The 22,348-nt window shown below is 41.5% G+C and overlaps 1 protein-coding gene across 1 annotated transcript; it reads right to left on the bottom strand.

Moving 5' to 3' along the window:
* Nucleotides 1-17,444: 17,444 nt before the first annotated feature.
* OTP84 (Tetratricopeptide repeat (TPR)-like superfamily protein) lies at nucleotides 17,445-20,823 on the bottom strand. Its single transcript, XM_016316598.3, has one exon. The coding sequence runs from the start codon at nucleotides 20,783-20,785 to the stop codon at nucleotides 18,125-18,127; it is 2,661 nt and encodes an 886-aa protein (XP_016172084.2). The 5' UTR covers nucleotides 20,786-20,823; the 3' UTR covers nucleotides 17,445-18,124.
* Between the last annotated feature and the right edge of the window lie 1,525 nt (nucleotides 20,824-22,348).

The following is a 22,348-nucleotide window of genomic DNA, read 5'->3' as shown; positions in this document are numbered from 1 at the left end:
ATACAAAATATTTTTGATTTTTATGATTTTCTAATTTTTTTTGGATTTTTATTTATATTTTTCGAAAATTTAAAAGAAAAAATAAGGATTCCAAAATTTTTAATATGAATTCCAGGAATCTTATGCTCTAAAGCTCCAATCAAAGGGTCAGGCATGGCTTAATAGCCAGCCAAGCTTTAGTATGTAACTCAGACATGACACGCCTGACATTCCTTACATTCAACAGCCAATTGGCTAAGAAAGATAAAGAAGCTCTTCTCTTGGGTATAAGGATTGAGACATGGCTTTACAGCCAACCAGGCTTCAACATGCTCCATGAAACACTAGAATTCATTCTTAAAAATTCTGAAAGGAAAATATATTTTTGAAAACATTTTTATTTTTAAAATTTTTTTTTTTTGAAAAAGTTTTTGAAAAATTTTTGAAAATAAAATAAAGAGAAAATTACCTAATCTGAGCAACAAGATGAACCGTCAGTTGTCCAAACTCGAACAATCCCCGGCAACGGCGCCAAAAACTTGGTGCTGTTGCCGGATCAAAAGGGAATCTGGCACTGATGTTACCGGACCAAAAGCTTGCCGAAAACTCAAACAATCCCCGGCAACGGTGCCAAAAACTTGGTGGACGAAATTGTGATCCTCAAAGTTAGTCTCTTTGTATTTGTATGAAATCAAAAATACCCCAAAGAGATCATGGTGTAATGAATTGGGATCTTAATAATCCCTGGTAATGGCATTTGAATTCACAACTCCGTTCAACTAACCAGCAAGTGTATTGGGTTGTCCAAGTAATAAACCTTACGTGAGTAAGGGTCGATCCCACAGAGATTGTTGGCTTGAAGCAAGCTATGGTCACCTTGCAAATCTTAGTCAGGCGGATTTAAACATGATACTTTATTAGATTAAAATAAACAATAAAAGGGATAGAGATACTTATGTAGATTCATTGGCAAGAATTTCAGATAAGCGAATGGAGATGCTTTTCGTTCCTCTGAACCTCTGCTTTCCTGCTATCTTCATCCAATCAGTCTTACTCCTTTCCATGGCTGGCTATATGCAAGGGCATCACCGTTGTCAGTGGCTACATCCCCTCCTCTCAGTGAATCATATGCTCACGCACCCTGTCACGGCACAGCTATTCATCTGTCGGTTCTCGATCATGCTGGAATAGGATTCACCCTCCTTTTGCGTCTGTCACTAACGCCCAACAATCGCGAGTTTGAAGCTCGTCACAGTCATTCAATCAATGAATCCTACTCAGAATACCACAGACAAGGTTTAGACCTTCCGGATTCTCTTGAATGCCGCCATCATTCTAGCGTACACCACGAAGATTCTGGTTAGGAGATCTAAGAGATACTCATTCTAGCTTAATTCATGTAGAACGGAAGTGTTTGTCAGGCACGCGTTCATAAGGGGGAAGGATGATGAGCGTCACACATAATCATCACCTTCATCACGTTCTTGGGTGCGAATGGATATCTTAGAAGCGAAATAAGAAGAACTGAATAGAAAATAGTAGTACTTTGCATTAATCTTTGAGGAACAGCAGAGCTCCACACCTTAATCTATGGAGTGTAGAAACTCTACCGTTAAAAATACATAAGTGAAGGTCCAGGCATGGCCGAGAGGCCAGCCCCTCTGATCTAAGAACCAGGCGTCCAAAGATGTCAAATACAATAGTAAGAGGTCCTATTTATAATAAACTAGCTACTAGGGTTTACATGAGTAAGTAATTGATGTACAAATCCACTTCCGGGGCCCACTTGGTGCGTGCTTGGGCTTGGGCTTGAGTGTTACACGTGCAGAGGCCATTTGTGGAGTTGAACGCCAGTTTCTGTGCCAGTTTGGGCGTTCAACTCTGGTTTTGGATCCTTTTCTGGCGCTGGACGCCAGATTTGGGCAGAAGGCTGGAGTTGAACGCCAGTTTACGTCGTCAATTCTTGGCCAAAGTATAGAATATTATATATTGCTGGAAAGCCCTGGATGTCTACTTTCTAACGCAATTGGAAGCGCGCCATTTCGAGTTCTGTAGCTCCAGAAAATCCACTTTGAGTGCAGGGAGGTCAGAATCCAACAGCATCAGCAGTCCTTTTTCAACCTCTGAATCTGATTTCTGCTCAAGTCCCTCAATTTCAGCCAGAAAATACCTGAAATCACAGAAAAACACACAAACTCATAGTAAAGTCCAGAAATGTGAATTTAACACAAAATCTATTAAAAACATCCCTAAAAGTAACTAGATCCTACTAAAAACATACTAAAAACAATGCCAAAAAGCGTATAAATTATCCGCTCATCAACTACCTTCTGATTATACCTTAAATCCATTTAATGCTTTAGTGCTTCCTCTCTAATCCGAGCTCTTTCTCGGACTTCTGGAAGTAAGTCGAGCTCTTCCCTTTGAGCTTGAGAGTTGGTATCTTTATTGTAGAGGATCATTCTGGGAGATCCCTCTTCTATTTTCACGGGAATTATTACCTCTATTCCATAAGCAAGTCGAAAGCGTGATTCTCTAGTGGTGGAATGTGGTGTTGTTCGATATGCCCATAGGACTTGTGGGAGCTCTTCAGCCCAAGCTCCCTTGGCGTCCTGTAACCTTCACTTTAACCCGGCCAATATGACTTTGTTGGCGACTTCTGCCTGTCTGTTGGCCTGTGGGTGTTCTACAGAGGTGAATTGATGCTTTATTTTCAGGTCAGCTACCAAGTTCCTGAAACCAGTGTCAGTAAACTGGGTTCCATTATCTGTGGTGATGGAGTGAGGAACTCCAAACCTTGCGATAATGTTTCTATATAGAAATTTCCGACTTCTTTGGGCGGTGGCAGTGGCCAATGGCTCTGCTTCAATCCATTTTGTGAAGTAGTCTATGCCTACAATGAGGAACTTAAATTGCCCTGATCTCTGGGGGAAGGGTCCGAGTAGGTCGAGTCCCCATTTTGCGAATGGCTAGGGTGTTGTAACACAAATGAGCTCTTCGGGTGGGGCTATATGGAAGTTGGCGTGCTTTTGACATGGTGGACATGTCTTGACAAACTCTGTCGCTTCCTTTTGCAAGGTCGGCCAGTAAAAATCAGCTCGGAGTACCTTTTTGGAAAGAGCTTGCGCCCCAAGGTGGTTGCCGCACATGCCGCTGTGAACTTCCTCGAGGACTTCTCTTGTAGCGGAAGTCGGGACACATTTTAGGAGGGGTGCCGAAATCCCTCTCCTATATAAGATGTCGTTCACTATGGTGTAGTACGGTACTTTTTGTACTAGCCTTTTCGTCTCTTTTTTGTTTGTGGGGAGCGTTTCAAACTTGAGGTAGTTGATTATGGGAGTCATACATCCCTGATCCTGTCCTGATATGGCTAGGATCTTCTCTTCCTCTGAAATCGATGGGCTTTGCAGTGTTTCTTGGATGAGACTTCTATTATTGTCCCCTGGTTTGGTGCTGGCTAATTTTGAAAGTACATCAACTCGAGTATTTTGTTCCCGGGGTATATGTCAGACCTCATATCCTTCGAATTGTCCGATCTGTTCTCTGGTTTTGTCCAAGTATTTCTTCATGGTGGGATTCTTAGCTTGATAGCTCCCTTCTATCTGCGAGGTGATTACCTGTGAGTCACTGAAGACAGTAAGTTTTTGAACTCTCACCTCCTTAGCCAGTGATGAGTCCATATTTGATGGTATACTTTGACTCAAATTGGATGGATTCTAGCACAGGAACTCTCACTTAAGCACCAAAATAGCATACTTTTGTGTTTTGTCCTTAATTTGAGCCTAAATGTGAAAACATGCAATTTTATGCTTGAAATGAGAAATTTAATTCCACTTTCATGTCATTCGATGCCGTGATACGGTTTGTGAGTGATTTCAGGCCTTAGAGGCAAGAATGGATGGCTAAAAATGGAAGGAAGCATGTACAAGGGAGAAAACAAGGAAAAGCACACACAGCGAAGTGTGCGTGCGCACAGCCCTGCATGCATGCGCACAAACGAGTATTTCTATGTGTGCGGGCGCACAAGCTAGCGTGCGTGCGTACTGGAAAGAATTTCCATGAGAGCGTGCGCACAAGTACCCGTGCGTACGCACAGGTCTCTGCACGTAGTTGCATTAATGAAACACGTGCTGCGCGTATTTTGGGGGCTTTTGGCCCATTTTGAAAGGCTGAAATGCTAAATTAGAGTGCTATATTAAAGACATATCAACACACATCAAAGGGGGAGCTCACTTAGATAGTTTTAGAGAGTAATTAGGAGTAGGAGTAGGAGTAGTGTAACATTGCTCTCTTAGGGTTTTAGTTAGAGTTTATCAATTTCAATTGTAGCATTTTATAGAAGCTTTGATATTTGATTTTGCTCATCCTTATTGTAAGTACTCTTAATTTTTTCTTTAATTATAGCATATTTACTTTCATTTTCTTTTGGTTCAAGTCACCTTGTTCATATTTGCAATTTTGTGTTTCTTGAAATTTTGATCAATGAATTTTATGTTTCATGCTTCCTTTATGTTTGATTGCTTGTTTATATTTGGTTTTGTTGATAGTTGGTTATAGTTTTCTATTTTACTTTGTAATTTTTCATGCTTTATGTTTATGCACACAAGGTGTTTGTGAAAATACCAACTTTAAGTTTTGAGTAGATTTTCACACCTTGGCTTGTGGTTTGAGTTCTTAGGATACTAGAGTCATAATGTCTGACATTTAGTGGTAATTCTTGGGTAGTTAGTTGAATCTTGTTTCCATTGATGCTAGCCTTTTATCAACTAGTTTGGTAAGTTGGTTAGGACCTATGGATTAAGGTCAATTATGCTTGCTTGACTTACTCCTCGATGGTTGGGGTTGACTAGGCGAGATTGACTCATTTGAATTACCATAGTTATGGTTATGGCGATGATAGGATTCCTTGGATCCTCATTCCCAAGTCAAGGCTCTTTATTGCATTTTCACTGTTTTGATCTTGTTTCCTTTTACTTGCATTAATTCCCAATTTTGATCATTCCTTAGTTCATTGATTTCTTAGTTTCTTTAATCTTTCGTTCTTTAATCCAACCCCCCCCCCTTTTCCTCACAATCGAAAGCGTAACATTCCAATTGCATCCTGGTGCGGTATTTTCTAACCACATACTAACCGGCAAGTGCACCGGATCGTACCAAGTAATACCTTACGTGAGTAAGGGTCGATCCCACGAGGATTGATGGATTAAACAATAATAGTGTTTGATAGGCTTAGTTAGACAAACATAAAATAGTGTTTGAATATTCAAAGAGCATTAATTAATAAATTTAGATGTTTGAAGACAGGCAGGTGAATAAGTTGGGTGTAAAATATTGAGAAAGCAGTTAAGGTTTCAGAGTTATCTATTTTTTCGGATTAACTTTTCTTACTAACTATTTTAATTATGTAGGATTTAATTTATGGCAAACTAGTGACTAGACCCTAATTTCTTAGACCTTTCTAGTCTCCTCTAAAATTCATTAACTGCCAATTCCTTGGTCAATTAATTCCAATTAGAAGCTACATGATCAAATTCCAATTTATATGCCACAAAAACTCTAATTACCCAAAAATAGAAGGACTATATGTCACGTATCCCGTTAAATCCAGATAATTAAAATTTAGGAGAATATGTTTTCAAGCTGTTGTTCAAGTAAAGAGCTTTTCCAAGTTATACAAGAACTCAAATAGAAAGAGGGTCATACTTCCGTTCCACACAAATTCATAAGATAAAGAGCGAAAATAATTCTTAAATTATAAATCCATACATGAATTAAAATAGATAAAGCAATAAAATCAATCCATACAAATAGACAGAGCTCCTAACCTTAACAATGGAGGATTAGTTGCTCATGATTCAGAGTAGAAAACTAGAATTACGGAATGTAAATTTGTAAAGAATTGGAAGTCTGGAATCGAATAATGTTGAGGTGGTATCCCCCTATTTATATCTAATCCTAATTAATTTAAAATATATCTTTAAAACTAAAATAATATCTTTTCCGATTTTTAAAATTTGAATTTAAATTAGAATTAATTATAGCAATCAGCAAATCTTCAATTGATGGATGGAGACTACTTGGCTTCACTAGGATCCACGCCAAACTTGGGCTTGGCAGCATGAATTGGAGTTTAGTTGAGTGAGGCTGCGCCTAACTTGGGTTTTAGTGCGCCTAACTTGGGCTTTAGTGCGCCTAACTTGAAGTGGGCAGGACCAATCTCGCGTATTGTTGTTGTGTCTTGCGCCTAACTTGAGAAATCTCAAGTTAGGCGCAGCCTTGGCAGCGAGTTCGGAGAAGAAGTATGGACTATTATATATCTTTGGAAAGCTATAGAAGTTATCTTTCCAACGCCACTGAAATCACATTCATTGGACCTCTGTAGCTCGAGTTATTCAGGTTTGAGTGCAGAGAGGTTAGGGTTGACAGCATCATTCGCCTTCATCTCTTCTTCTGCAGAAACTCCATCAAATCCAACTGAATACTACCTAAAATAAACAGAATTGCACAAGATTCAAAGTAGCATCCATATTGGCTAAAAGATAATTAATTCTTTATTAAACTCAACAATTTAGATGCAAATTCACTAGGAAAAGATAGGAAAGATGCTCACGCATCACGTCCTAGGAAGAACGACCCGAGGTTGATGTACTCTTGATCTCGGTTATTTGATTTGGATTTAAACATTTGATTTAGGAATTAATTGTTGGCCTACACTATACTTTCAACGACGAAATTCTATTTTGTGAAAATCTAGAATGACGATAAATTCTTAACTATCAGCCAGCCTCAGACCAGCCAGTAGTGCCTCATACTCAGCTTGGTTATTTGAGGCAGGGAACTCGAACTTTAATGAGAGCTCGATTTGGGTTGCCTGGTCACTCTCTATAATTACGCCTGTGCCACTCCCGATTTTATTCGATGAGCCGTCCATGTAGAGATTCCATTTTATGGGAATACCAGGGGTGTCAGTGTATTCTACGATGAAGTCGGCCAGAAACTGACTTAATAGTTGTCCGAGCTTCATATTTGAGGTCAAATTCTAATAACTCGATTGCCCATTGTAGGATTCTTCCAGCCAAATCTGTTTTCTATAAAATACCTTTTTATGGGCTGGTTAGTCCGTATTCTGATGGTGTGAGCTTGGAAGTATGGGTGAAGTCGTCGAGAAGTGAATATGAGGGCGTAGGCAAACTTTTCTATCTTTTGATAGTTTAGTTCAACCCCTTGTAGAGCCTTACTGATGAAGTAGATGGGTTGTTGCCTACTTTCGTCTTCTTTGACTAGTGCTGAAGCTATTGCCCGACTTCCTACGGCGAGGTATAGTATGAATTCTTCGCCTTCCCAAGGTCGAGTAAGGATGGGTGGTTGCCCCAGAAATTTCTTGAAATCTTGGAAGGCTTGTTTGCATTTTGGGTTCCACTCAAACCTCTTTCCCTTCCTTAATGTTGCATAGAAGGGGAGAGATTTTAAGGCTGATCCAGCTAGGAACCTAGACAGAGCTGCTAGTCTTCCATTGAGCTGCTGGACCTCTTTGACACAGGTCGGACTTTTCATGCTGAGTATGGCCTGGCATTTATCTGGGTTTGCTTCGATTCCTCTTTGGGTGAGCATAAAGCCCAAGAATTTGCCAGCTTCTACCGCAAAAGTGTATTTTGCGGGATTAAGTCTCATCCCATGCTTTCTTATGGTATCGAACACTTCAGTGAGGTCGGATAGCAACGTTAACTCTCTTTGTGTCTTTACCAACATGTCAACGACATAAACTTTCATCAGCTTCCCAATGTGATTGGCGAAGACTTTGTTCATCAGTCTTTGGTATGTAGCCCCTGCGTTCTTGAGTCCGAAGGGCATGACTATATAGCAGTAGTTTGCTTTTGGGGTTAAGAATGATGTTTTCTCCTGGCCGGGTTGATACATTGGAATTTGATTGTGTCCCGAGTAAGCGTCCATGAAGGAGAGGTACTGATAGCCTGACGAAGCGTCAACTAGTGTGTCTATGTTCGGGAGTGGGTAGGGATCTTTTGGGCAAGCTTTGTTGAGGTCGGTGTAATCAGTGCACATCCGCCACTTCCCATTTGACTTCTTGACCAATACCACATTGGCTAGCCATAATGGGTACTTTACCTCCCTTATGAACCCTGCCTCCAACAGGGCTTTTACTTGCTCCTCCACGGCTTGCGACCTCTCCGGGACAAGTTTCCTACGCTTCTGTTGCACTGGCCGAGATCCAGGATATATGGCTAACTTATGGCACATTAGTCCGGAATCAATACCGGGCACGTCGACGGCCTTCCATGCAAAGAGGTCGAAATTATCCTTTAGGAGCTTTGTTAGCAGCTCTTTTAGGTCTCCTCGTAGATTTGCCCCTATGTTTGTTGTTTTGTCTTGAATGTCTCCGATTTGAACTTCGGTCTCACCTTCTGGTTGAGGGCGGAGTTCCTCCTGAGCTCGGATTGTCCCGAGTTCTATAGTATTAGTTTCCTTTCCTCTGGGGTCGCCTTTAAGGTTTAGACTTTCGTTGTAGCAGTGTCGCGCGAGTTTTTGGTCCCCCTTTATGGTAGCGATCCCTTCTGTAGTTGGGAACTTCATACATAAGTGTGGAGTGGAGACCACCGCGACGAGCTGATTTAACGTTGTCTGACCTATAAGGGCGTTGTATGCTGAGTTTACATCGACTATGATGTAGTCTATGCTCAACGTTCTAGACCGTGTTCCTTTTCCAAATGTTGTATGCATTGGGATGTACCCAAGTGGCTGGATTGGAGCATCTCCGAGCCCGAACAAACTATTTGGATATGCTCTGTGCTCTTTCTCTTGTAAGCCGAGCTTGTCGAAGGCGGATTTGAACAGGATATCTGCGGAGCTTCCTTGGTCTACCAATGTTCGGTGGAGATTGGCATTGGCTAGTATGATGGTAATGACCACGGGGTCATCATGTCCCAGGATGATGCCTGTGGCGTCTTCTTGAGTGAAGGTAATAGTGGGGAGGTCGGGTGACCTGTCCCCTTCTCCGACATAGTACACTTCTTTAAGGTGTCTTTTGCGGGATGACTTAGAGATCCCTCCTCCTATGAATCCACCATTTATCATGTGGATATGTCTCTCAAGGTGTGAGGGGGACGTTCAGCTCATCCGACCTCTTCATCCCTTCTTCTCTTTTTTGGTTTATTTGCTCTGTTGGCTAAGAATCGATCTAATCGCCCTTCTCGTGCCAATTTTCTATAACATTTTTTAGGTCGAAGAACGCATTGGTAGGATGCCCGTAGATTCGGTGGTATTCGCAATACTCTGTCCGACTTTCTCTTCTTTTGTGTTTAATCGGGCGAGGCGGTGTGATCTTTTCAGTGTTGCATATCTCTTGGTAAACGTCTACAAGGGACACACGAAAAGGGGTGTAGTTGTGGTACTTTCTAGGTTTTTCAGTAGGTTGGTCTTCTTTTTTTCTGGACTCTTTATCCTTATCCCGAGGTGGGTAGGAGAATCCGGATTTTGAAGTTTCTCCTAATCGAGAGTTCTCCTCCATATTGATGTATTTTTCCACCCGTTCTTGTACCTCATTCAGAGATGTTGGGTATTTTTTGGATATGGAGTGGCTAAAGGGTCCTTCTCGCATACCATTGATAAGTCCCATAATTGCTACTTCTGTGGGGAGATTCTGTATGTCAAGACATGCTTTATTGAATCTTTCCATATAACTGCGGAGGCTCTCCCGATCTCTTTGTTTGATCCCCAGCAGGCTTGGAGCATGCTTGGTTTTATCCTTCTGGATGGAGAACCTAACCAGGAACTTCTTGGCAAGGTCATCGAAGCTTGCAATCGACCTTGGCGGTAAGCTGTCGAACCACTTTATTGTTATTTTAGTCAAGGTAGTCGGGAAGGCTTTACAACGAATTGCATCTGAGGCATCCGTAAGATACATCCGACTTCTAAAGTTACTGAGATGATGACTGGGGTTGGACGTACCATTGTAGGGAGTCATTTCAGGAGCTTTGAAGTCTTTTGGAACTTTAGCTTTCATGATTTCCTTTGTGAATGGGTCTTGGTCCTTGCGGGGGCTATCTTCGCGATTGGACCAAGTAGCCTTTGTTTTGAAGTCGGCCTCGAGTTTGAGGAGCTTATCTTCCAGCTCTCGACGCCTTCTGGTTTCTCATCTCGCTCAGCCTCCCGCTGCCGGTCGGCTTCTTGTTCTAGCTGTTTAAGGAGATTCTGTTGTTCACGGTGTTAGTGTAGTGTGCACCTCCAGAACCTTCCAGTAACTGTAAAGTAGTTACACCTCAGGCAGTTGTGCCAGCTCATCCCAAATCAGTTACAAACCTCCCTAACCAACTTGAGCTGAAACACCACACACACACACACCTTCACTCCCTGTATATATATGCACTTCAGCTCAACAACCAGATACCTTTTGTAATTCTGTTTCTTCTTCTTCTAAATCAATAATGCACTCTTCAACATTCTCTCTATTCTTCTCTCTTTTAACACAGCTCATTGTCTTTATTGCACTGTGATTCTCTCTTTCTCAACATGCTACTGATACCTTACATGGTATCAGAGCTTTACGGTTCAGATCCATGGAAAACTCAACGTCTTCTGCTTCACAGAATCAAGAAACTGGAGCTTCAGAGTTGCAACCAACAGCTTCAATGGCGTCTATAGCAAATTTTCCAGCAACGATCAAGTTGGACGAAGAAAACTTCAAAGCCTAGAAGAGACAAGCACTAGCGTGTGTTAAGACCAACAAACTTCAAAATCACATTACTGCTCTATCAATCCCAAGAAGGTTCAATTCAGATCAAGACAAGATTGCCAGAAAAGTGTCACCTGAGTTTGAAGATTGGGAACAGCGTGATGAATGTTTGGTAGCCTGGATGCTCTCTGCCATGAACGAACCCTTCGTCAACAAGGTTGTAGAATTTAGATACGCACACGAGATCTGGGAAGCGTTGGAGGAGTACTTTGCTGCTAGGCAAAAATCAAAGATTCGAATGTTAAAAGCGCAGTTAAAGATGATCAAGAAACAAGGTGCCTCTGCGGTTGAATACATCTCCAAGATCAACAAGGTTGCAAACTCTCTATTTGCTCTTGGAGCACCATTGTTGAATGAGGAACACATTGAAGCAGCGCTGCAAGGTTTGGATGAGGACTTCAGCGCCTTCATAACTATGGTGAACTCCAAAATTGATCACATGACGGTTAGCAAGTTTGAATCTCAGCTTCTCTCCCAAGAAGAGGTAAATGAGAGGTTTCGAAAGACAGATCTAACATTAGTGCACGCGAATCTGGCTCATAAGGAGTCAAGCACAAGCAGAGCTGGAAACGAGTCTTCACCGGGGGAATCCTATCAGATCTACAACAATTATAGCAGAGAGAAACCTGACAGAAGGAGCAGAGGAAGAGGCTTTCGAGGAGGAAGGTCATGGTGGCAAGGAAACAGACCTCAATGCCAGCTGTGCGGCAGAGTCGGCCACACTGTCTAGGAGTGCTTTCACCGGTTCAACCAGAACTTCAACAATCCACAGCTGTAGACCTTCAACACTGGTCCTCCACCACCAAATCTTGGCTTTCACCAGCAAGCTCAACAATCAACTAACACCAATCAGAACCCTCCTCAAGCCTTACTAGCCACCAACACCTCTGTTGACCAAGGATGGTACCCAGACTCGGGAGCTTCCCATCACATCACATTCGATCAGATGAATATGATCAACAGCTCTGAATACACAGGTCCTGAGCAAGTGTTTGGAGGTAATGGCAAAGATATGAGTATTGCTAACATTGGGAGATCAATCATGCATGCCTTTATGTCAAAAACCTTCTTTAAACTTCAGAATTTGCTTCATATACCCACTATTTCTAAGAACATAATTAGTGTTTCAAATTTTGCATTAGACAACAAAGTGTTCTTTGAATTTTGGCCCCATTTATGTGCTGTGAAATGTCAGGAAACCAGAAAAACTCTGCTCCAGGGCAGGCTTAGCAATGGTCTGTATAAGTTTGATGATATACAAATACCAAGACCACTGTGGAACTGTAATAAAGCTCAACTACTTGATGCTGAGCAAAAAAAAAAAGCATGTGCAAATATTGCAAGAACAGAAAACAAAGCCAAAAATAAAAGAGCCATAGGCAGCAATAATAAAGAACAAAAAAATAGCAATGAGAGCAATAGCTTATGCAGATCCCTTGGCCAATCTGCATCTATTGACTCCAAAGCTGGTAGCATTGATTCTACAGCCAGTGATTCTTGTGTAATTTCGCAAACCAAAACTGTTAGCAATAAGCATAGTGCAATTGACAATGTCTATAAAGTTGATAATTTTGCAACTACTAATTCTTGTTGTGCAATTAGTAATTCCTGCAGTACACTTTATGATCCTTGTTGTACAACTGATGATTCCTGTAATAATTTTCAAACTACTGCGGCTAATCATGAGCATTCCTTTTTTGATAATCCTTACAAAATTCTGCACTTGTACAGTTCCAACACCTCTACTACCACTTTACCTCTCCTTTCTCATTCAGCCACTCAAAACAAACCTCCAGCCTTCCTTGTAAATGCCACAACCAATTTTGCCACCAAAGAGCACACTAATTTTGACATGAAACACTCTCATAGTCAACCAGCCACACCAAAACCAGATCACACTAATTATGATTCACAACACCCTCTTACCAAACAACTACCCACAACAAGACCTTCCAAAATTAGTAACACCTCACCAACAGATTTAGCCCCAAAATCTAACTCCACGGTATCCCTTGACCTTTAGCACCAAAGGCTTGGCCACCCCTCTCACCATATCACCAAAGCCATCCTCAAAAGCCTAAACGTTCCCTTCACCCAAACCACCAACAACTCCTGTAACCCCTGCCTCAACAGCAAACTACACCAGCTACCCTTTCCTCCCTCTCAAACCAAATACTCCCAGCCACTAGAATTAGTCTTTACTGACCTCTGGAGTCCCTCTCCTCATCCCAGCAGATCTAGCTTCAGATACTATGCATGCTTCATTGATGCATACAACAGGTATACCTGTACTTACCTTCTCAAAACCAAGAGCCAAACCTTTCAAGCCTTTCTTCAGTACAAAGCAATGATTGAAACCAAGACCGGCCAAAAATTGAAAGCTCTGTAAACAGATAATGGAGGCGAATACCTATCCAACTCCTTCAAAAAATACCTCACCAACCAAGGAATAACTCACAGACTTACCTGTCCTCACACTCATCAGCAAAACGGGTAAGTTGAGAAAAAATACAGGCACCTAGTAGAAACCTCTCTCACCCTTCTTTCCCAAACTTCCCTACCCCTTTCCTTTTGGGATGAGGCAGTCCTCACCTCAACCTATCTAATCAACAGACTCCCCACACCAGTCCTAAACCTCAAAACACCACTGGAAGTGTTCTTCAACATCACACCCAACTATACTGTCCTAAAACCTTTTGGCTGCCTGTGTTACCCTTGGATCAAACCTTACAACAAGCATAAATTCAATTACCACTCTATAAAATGCATTTTTCTAGGGTATTCCTGTGACCATAAGGGCTACAAATGCTTGTCTCCCTCAGGCAAAGTATACATCACAAGGAATGTTGTCTTCTGCGAACATGAATTTCCCTATCCAACACTTTTCAACCATAAAAACCAATCAAACCAACCTCACCAGCCCACCACCATCCCTTCAACCACATACATCTTTAACCCTTACTGCATAGACACCCATGATTCATCTCCCACTAATAGCAATGCTGTATCTATGTCATTAAATTCTTCACTTGTTCCTGACACTGTTGTACATGCAGATTCTGTTGAAAGAATTTCCCTGCAGGTTGCATTTGGTTCAAGTGTCCAGCCTTCAAGCGATGCCTTACCCACTGCTGCACCTCAGCTCCCCAATGCAGCATCTGCTGAGCGTGCTCAACATCTACACTCTGTTGAAACTACTGTCATTAGTCCCATCATTCAACCTTCCAATGCTGCTATGCCTGTAGCTCCCCAAAATAGGCATCCCATGATGACTAGAAGCAAGTGTGGAATATTCAAGCCAAAAGCCTTCAGTGCCGAAGTAAATACTGATCCAGGCTCTACCTGCAGCACACCATCGTCAGTTGCTGAGGCTCTAGCAACCCCTGACTGGAAGAAGGCCATGGAGGAGGAATACTCGGCCCTAATGAAAAATTGCACATGGCAGCTAGTTGACCCGCCTCTGCAATCAAAGCTTATTGGCTGCAGATGGGTCTTCAGAGTGAAGAAGAACCCTGATGGGACAGTCCAGAAGTACAAGGCATACCTTGTAGCCAAGGGCTTCCATCAAAAACAAGGTGTTGATTACGATCAGATCTTCAGTCCTGTGGTCAGACCGGCCTTAATTCGGGTTATGCTCAGTGTGGCTCTTACCAAAGGCTGGAAAATTCTCCAGCTTGACGTCAACAATGCCTTCCTCAATGGAGATCTCCATGAAACCGTGTACATGCAGCAACCAGAAGGCTTCACATCCTCAAACCCTCATCAAGTCTGCAAGCTTCAAAGGTCCCTCTATGGCCTCAAGGTATGTTGACGATATCTCCTCTTCGTCTTCACAAGCACTCAGTCCGATGTCTCCTTGTTCACAAGATTCACCTCCTCTTCCTCCACTTACATCCTGGTGTATGTTGACGATATCTTGGTCACTGGAAATTCGGAGCAGGAAATCAAGGAACTTGTTCATCAACTTCACAGCACCTTCTCCCTAAAAGAGCTGGGTGAGATACACTACTTCCTTGGCATTGAAGTAGCCAAGACCCTAAATGGCTCAATCACCCTGAAGCAGACAAAGTACATCAGAGATCTCCTGAGACGAGCTGAAATGGGTAATGCAAAACCTGTGCCCACCCCATGACTTCATCACTGAAGCTATCTGCCTTTGGAGATGGTGCATTCAGCAATCCATCTTTATACAGGTCCATTGTAAGTGGCTTGCAGTATGCCACAATCACAAGACCTAAGATCTTCTTTTCAGTGAATAAGGTGGCACAATTTCTCCATAACCCTCTTGAATCTCATTGGAAGACAGTCAAAAGAATTCTTCGATACCTAGCAGGCACAACGCAGTATGGTCTGAGATTCAGCGGATCTACAAGTCTCAGAATCTATGGATTCTGTGACTCCAATTGGGCCAGTGACATTAACGACCGCAAATCAACTAATGGCTATGGTATCTACTTTTGGGTCAAATCTAGTTTCCTGGGCCAGCAGGAAGCAAACAGCAGTCTCTAAAAGCAGCACAGATGCCGAGTTCAGAGGAATAGCAGATGATGTAACTGAAATTGTCTGGCTGCAAAACCTGCTTACTGAGATCAAAATTCCTTGCTCTGCCAAGCCTGTGGTGTACTGTGACAACCAGAGCGCAGTTCTCCTATCTGCCAATCCAATTCTGCACAACAAGTCGAAACACTTTGCACTTAACTAGTCTTTTGTTCGGGACTATGTCTCGAGGAAGGAAATTTTTATCAAACACATTCCAGCTCATGATCAACTGGCCGACACCTTGACCAAACCTCTGTCAGCAGCAGCCTTCCTTAAGTTCAGAAGCCTGTTAAGAGTTTTTTATGCAGGATCCTAGAAGGCCCTTGTTTTGAAGGGGCATGTTAGTATAGTGTGCACCTCCAGAACCTTCCAGTAACTATAAAGTAGTTACACCTCAGGCAGTTGTGCCAGCTCATCCCAAATCAGTTACAAACCTCCCTAACCAACTTGAGCTGAAACACCACACACACACACACACACACCTTCACTCCCTGTATATATATGCACTTCAGCTCAACAACCAGATACCTTTTGTAATTCTGTTTCTTCTTCTTCTAAATCAACAATGCACTCTTCACCATTCTCTCTATTCTTCTCTCTCTTAACACAGCTCATTGTCTTTACTGCACTGTGATTCTCTCTTTCTCAACACGCTACTGATACCTTACACACGGATGGCCTCCAAAATTTCTGTATTCAGGAGTTGTTTGTCACCCTTGTTTTGAGGTGTATCCTTCGGTGTGGTATCCGTATTCTTATGCGGCGTTCTGTCTTCCAGACCAGAGTTGTGATCGTTGTCAAGGTTGTCCTCCATGACGATAGGATGACTTCCAGGTTTTCCGACAACGGCGCCAATGTTCCGAGGGTTACCTGAAACTGTAGGTCGATCTCGGATGAGATATGCTGTTGTGACCGGAGCAGTCGTGTCCGACTTGTTGGATTTGGTGGTGCTGCTGATCCTTGATCACCGGAGGGTGGTGGTACCTGCAAGAGACTCTAATGCTTAAGTTAGCACGTGCTTTAGGCAGGATTTTGTGTAGAATCAGAATGTAAGTTATACTTGGGTGCTCCAGTATATTTATAGTAGTATTGAGTGACCTTTCTTTGAGATAAGTTGGTTATCTTATCTCATATTTGGGCGAGGTCACTTATCTTTTTGGCCCGCCGCCTTTAGAGTGGGATGCGTCCCTCTATTTGGGCCTGCTTGGGCCTCTGTGGAGATGTTGGCCGAGTTCTTTAGGGAGAGGTCGATGTCGACCAACCTTTATGCGAGGTCGATCGTTCTTGTCTTCGATTAATCCGGATCATGTAGCTCGACCCAGGGTATGATCACTACCCTTATCATAATCGAACCATATACTGATATACAAACCAGATTATTCAGTCATTAGTTTAGTTATCTGTTGTACATTGACTTTCTATGGGTTAATTGTTTTAAGATCTCGTTTTCGAAACCTCTATTGTAACAATGTCTTTGACCATAATGTTAAGCTCTGAACTTCTTTGAAACCTGCAAATGGACAAATATTTGTGGCAAAATGGTGAAAAGTGTTGTCTCAACCTTTTGAACTGTGAGAAATGTTGCTTCTTTGTGATGACAGATTATGACGTACTAGATATGTGAGCTTCGTATTTTATTATGTGTTTAGTTAGTAACTTATGGTTAGGGGTTAGTGATCCACAGGAATGTTAGTATTTGTGAGTTCATATGTGAGATCATACAGCATAGTGCCTAATAAACTGTGGTGAATATAATTGAAAATTGAATATAGTTAATAGCAAAGATATTGATTCTGCTCAAGGTCTCCCATCTTTGTTTTTTTTCTACCAATAAAGAGGGCATAACATAGCGAAAGATATGGAGAAGATTAATAGCATTTGACCCATTGGAATAATATGCAAACTCACACCACATACAGTAAATCCTCCACTCATTTTCCTTTGATAAGCACAGATTTAGATCCTGTAGCTTTTGTACCAAATTGGAAGGAACCTGTTCTTGAGAAGTTCATGTTCCAATTGAATTGTTTTTCCCCTTTTTGTCCAAGTCACCAGCAACAGGTTTGAGGTAATTATATTCACTTGAGGCAGTTGACAAATGTTCTCTTCCATTATAAACAGAATTGATGTTTCAAGTGCACTGATATCAATCACAAAGAAAGAGTCTATAACCATAAAATCACAAGAAAATGTAAGGATTATGCAATTCCATGTATAATAATAACGCCCAATCGACCAAGGGTCTTCATCCGGCATGTAAGAGGTACATAACTAGAATTTATTTTCCAAAACCTACATCATCCAGTACCACTTTTCTAACACCCAAGTGTGGGTTATTTTTCATATTTAATCCCATGGACCATTCATTAGTCATTACAGTGTAACACAAGGGACTTCCATACATATTCTAACTTATAATCAACATTTTCAAATATTTTCAGTCTCCTAGTTCTCCACACTACCCATTTCACAATCAATCCATGCCTCAAAAAACGATTTTGTATCCTTAGGACTCGCCCAATAGAACTCCTACCGAGCTAGTATTCCGTTCTAAAGAGATCTTACAGGTGATTTCGACATGTTGGGAGAAGAGAAAAAGAAACCCGTCAAGTGAGTAGATCATATGAGAGATAACTTAGTGGCTAGGAAGATTCAACCGATTGGAAAAAAATTAAGCATGAATGAGGCTGGGTTTAGACAGGATTCATGGCAACATGCAGTGGCTCATTTAACTCATGCGGCCAACCCCATCTATTGACATAAGGCTTTGTTGTTCAACTCTGGGGTTTCAATGTTCTAGGAAAGGGGAGCTGAGAGGAAAGAGAAAGTAAGGAAACCAGATATTTCACTTTACACATCTCACCAATAATCACCGCAAGAGCAAGTTCCATTTTTGAAATGATGGAACCTTCTTACATCTCTTAGAATGATCTCCCTGTCCACAAGCTTTGATATGAATTTAGTAGCAGCATGGCAGTCATTGCAAACTCTAAGGTTTTTAGCAACTCTAACGGTAGTTCCATGGGGGGTGTTTAGAAGGCCAAAAGCTATTGCAAGTCTCTCACTGTGCCCACAGAGCATGGTTTCTTTCTCTTCGTCATCAACATTGTGAAGCACACATGAAGTGTCAGGTACATATCCCTCCTTCTTCATTCTTTCCGACAGTGTTTCAAGATATTCATGGAGTTCCCTACTCTGTGGGTGTGAAGAATCACCAGCCAAAAAGTTATGAACCTCATCACCATGCTCAATCCAACTACAACCAGGTTCTTTTCTCACTCCCATTTCCTTCATTTTCTTCCTAACATCTATTGCTTGATCCCAAAGTCCAGCTGAAGAGTAGATGTTAGACAACAGAACATAATGACTAGCTACATATGGCTCTAAGTCAAGTAGATGCTTGGCAGCAATTTCACCAATTTCTACATTCTGGTGGATTCGACATGCACCGAGCAAGCTACTCCAGGCATCAACTTTACTCATGTTGGATGGCATTCTGTTGATCAGTTTATATGCCTCTTCCACCTGACCAGAACGACCAAGCAAGTCTACAAGACAAGCATAATGGTCAGCCGTAGGTTCAATTCCATGGTTAACTTTCATTGTATGGTATAAACTAAGGCCTTCATCCACCATCCCTGAGTGACTACATGCTGCGAAAATGGAGATATAGGTCACCTCATTTGGGCTTACTCCTCCATTGTTGTCTTCCTCTGCCTCCATTCTTCTGAAAAGCTCCAAAGCTTCTTTCCCTTTACCATGCATTCCATAGGCCATGATAAGAGCATTCCAAGTAATAACATTCCTCATAGGCATTTGATCAAAGACTATTCTAGAGAGCTTCAAGCAACCACATTTTGCATACATGTCAACTAGCGCACTTCCCACTGCAACATCTGTTGCCAACAATTGTTTGATAGCATAAGCATGAATCTCCTTGCCTTTACCTAGAGAAGCCAAAGCTGCGCAACCGGGAAGCACTGTCATCAGTGTCACCGAGTTTGGCCTGAGAGGGAGGCTTCCATTATCCTCATAATCACCCAATATGTAACTCCTATTTTCTCCTTGACCACTTTGCATTTCGTGCAGAAGATTAAGCGCATCATCATGGAAACCACAGACAACGCAGCCAGTGATTATTGTGTTCCAAGACACTATATCTCTTTTATCCATGCTGCTAAATATCCTCTTCGAAATTTCTAATTTTCCCATCCTGGAATACATGTCCATAAGTGCATTCTGCACATACTTATCCTTCTCATGTCCCCTTTTCACTATGTAGCCATGGATCCCTTCTTTATCCAAAAATCCTTTACAAGGCACACAAGCAGGCAAAACACTAGACAATGTGGTAGTATTTGGACAAAGTTCTGATACACTAAGCATCTCAATGAAGAGTTCTAACGCCTCTTCGTAGAACTCATTCCTCACATAACCAGAAATCATAGCATTCCACACAGCCAAAGTCCTCCTCAACACCCCATCAAAAACTCTCCTACCCATTTCAGCTTGCTTGCAGTTGCAATACATGTCAACCAAGGCACAAGCAACGAATGAATTCCCAATCAAATCCGCGCTCCTCACTGCATAACAATGCAACTCCTTCCCAACCCACAACATCTCCAATTGAGAGCAAGCAGGGAGAATACTAGACAAGGTAACCGCATCAGGCCTAACACCATTACATACCATAAGCCTTAAATATGACAAAGCTTTTAAAAATCTATCATTCTGAGACAGTGCACTTATAATTGTGTTCCAAGAAACCACGTCCTTATTATCAAACACATCAAACAAAGCTTTAGCATCATCAACCCTTCCCAATTTGGCATACATTGTCACCAAAGCATTATTAGTGAACGGTCCCAAACCATGATTCCTCAAACCATAAGCATGCACTTGCTTTCCAAACCACAAACCATCATCAATGTTGGAGCACGCATGAGCAATGCTTACGAGCGTGAATGACGTGGGATCCACGAAATCTGACAGCATTGAGCGGAAGAGCTGTAGGGACAGTTCCCAGAGCTCAAACCGGCACGCCGCGGCAATCATCGAGTTCCACGAGATATCGTCCCTGTCAGAGATTTTGTCGAACACCTGGCGGGAATCGTGGATGTCGCCGCATTTTCCGTACATGTTGACGAGGGAGTTGGCCACGGGCACGGCGCCGGCGTAACCGAACTTAACTACATGGGCGTGAACCTGTTTTCCAAGATCCAGGTCGCCGACGGCGGCGACGGACTTGAGGACGGAAGGGAAGGCGAAGTTGTCGGGAGAAGCGCCGGCAGCGATCATGGCTGTGTAGGTGGAGATGGCTTCGTGGAACGATGAGGCTTGAGCCTGGGAGCGGAGGAGATCCGTCCATGATGGAGAAGAATGGGGTTCAGAGACAGTGGCGGCTGTAGTGGTGGTTGTTGGGGTGGCGGATGGCGGAGGAGGGTGGATGGTTGGGATGGCAGGGGAGTTAGGGAGAGATGGATAAGAGAGGGAATGGGTCAGAGTAAGACAAGTAGACATCTGGACTGGATTTGGTGGTAAAATTATTCAATTCAAACACAGCCCAATTTATTTTTTATTTATATTATTTTTGGAGTCTGAATTATCACTTTAGTATTAATCTCTATTAAAGGCCGTCAATTTTATTAATTTGGATTGGTTGAGTAAGTTAGATTTTTAAAAAGAGTTTATATTTATAACGATAGATTACAGGATACTGTAAGCTAAAAAAAGTAGTCAATTTATTTAAGAGTAAAGTGATAATTAGATTTTTAAAGATGTTGATCATAGATTAATTAGTCTTTAAAAAAAAGTTTTAATTAGATCATTTAAAATAATAAATAGTGGATATGTATATCATTTTATTAATGAATAGTGTGAAATGAAACGGAATTGTTCATATATTTTGTTATTTACAGTGGTATATGTCTTGTTACTGTCACATGAGCAAGAAAACGATGCAATTTTGGACAGTGAAATATTTATTATCTTTTGTATTTTCATATATTCTTTATTAACGGCTCTCTATTTATCACAAATTCTATTAAAATAAGTGAAGTTTCACTCCAAAAGTTGTTATCTATATGACTATCTTTCATAGATAGACACGTTAGAATAATTAACAGTACATATAAACATCACTGTTAAGTTTTAGTTGATGAATTAATAGAAGGACATTATGTCTCCACCGTTTGCTATCTTGGAGAACCAAATTAGTATTTTTTTTTCTGTACGGACTATTTAGTCCGAAGTCGAAATCTTCAAGAACCTAATTGTCACTTTACTTTTTATTTAATTTTAATTAGGAAGAAGGAAAAAAAATACACCTGAAAATTCACACGCTGGACACGACTACACTTGAATCATTTAATAAGTCACGCGTTCACAATATTTATACACTCTGGCGGACATATTCACCCTTACAGCCATCGGCGTGTGCCCTCGTTAGTTTGAGTGGACACGTGGGTGTCTTTACTCTTTGTTGGCAACGTTAATTTGGGTGAGGTATCTCCTTGCTTCTAACTCAGAATAAACAATTTATTTTAATAATTAAATTATTAAACAAAATTAATTAGAAACCCTCCATCTCTTTTATCTTTTTAGAAAGAAGATGCTTTATGTTAAAACTCTAATGGATAATTAAAAACATGGGTTCATTCTAGGAAAAATCGAGCTCGTTATCCCTAAATTGTGGCAGCGCTGTTGGTGGCAGATCTTTGTTATTGAGGAACAAGAAGAATAAGAAGAAATTTGACTACAACAATAGTAAGTGTTTGCATAGAATTGAAGCTGTGGTACTAAAGTTTGGAACAGACTGAAATCCAGACAGATTGTTTCTGTAATGTTCTCTGTGGGAGGTAGGTTTTAAAATTGCATTGCTTTTTCTTACTAGTGTTAGGGTTTCATCCATTTCTTTCCTTCTTCACCCCTTCTGATTATTGTGTCAAATTTTCAGAGTGCTGAACATCAGTGTGAATATTTTGTTTGGCTAGACGAAATTGAAGGAAAAATAAAAAAATGTGGGGATAGAGGTTGTATTTGAAGAAAGGCCATGAAAATAATTATACCAGAAGATGATTGAAC

The sequence above is a fragment of the Arachis ipaensis genome, chromosome B8, assembly GCF_059453495.1.
Source record: "Arachis ipaensis isolate K30076 ecotype BB chromosome B8, ASM5945349v1, whole genome shotgun sequence".
NCBI lineage: Eukaryota > Viridiplantae > Streptophyta > Magnoliopsida > Fabales > Fabaceae > Arachis > Arachis ipaensis.
The sequence above is the reverse complement of the archived record's forward strand: the minus strand, read 5'-3'. Positions and strand labels throughout refer to the sequence as shown.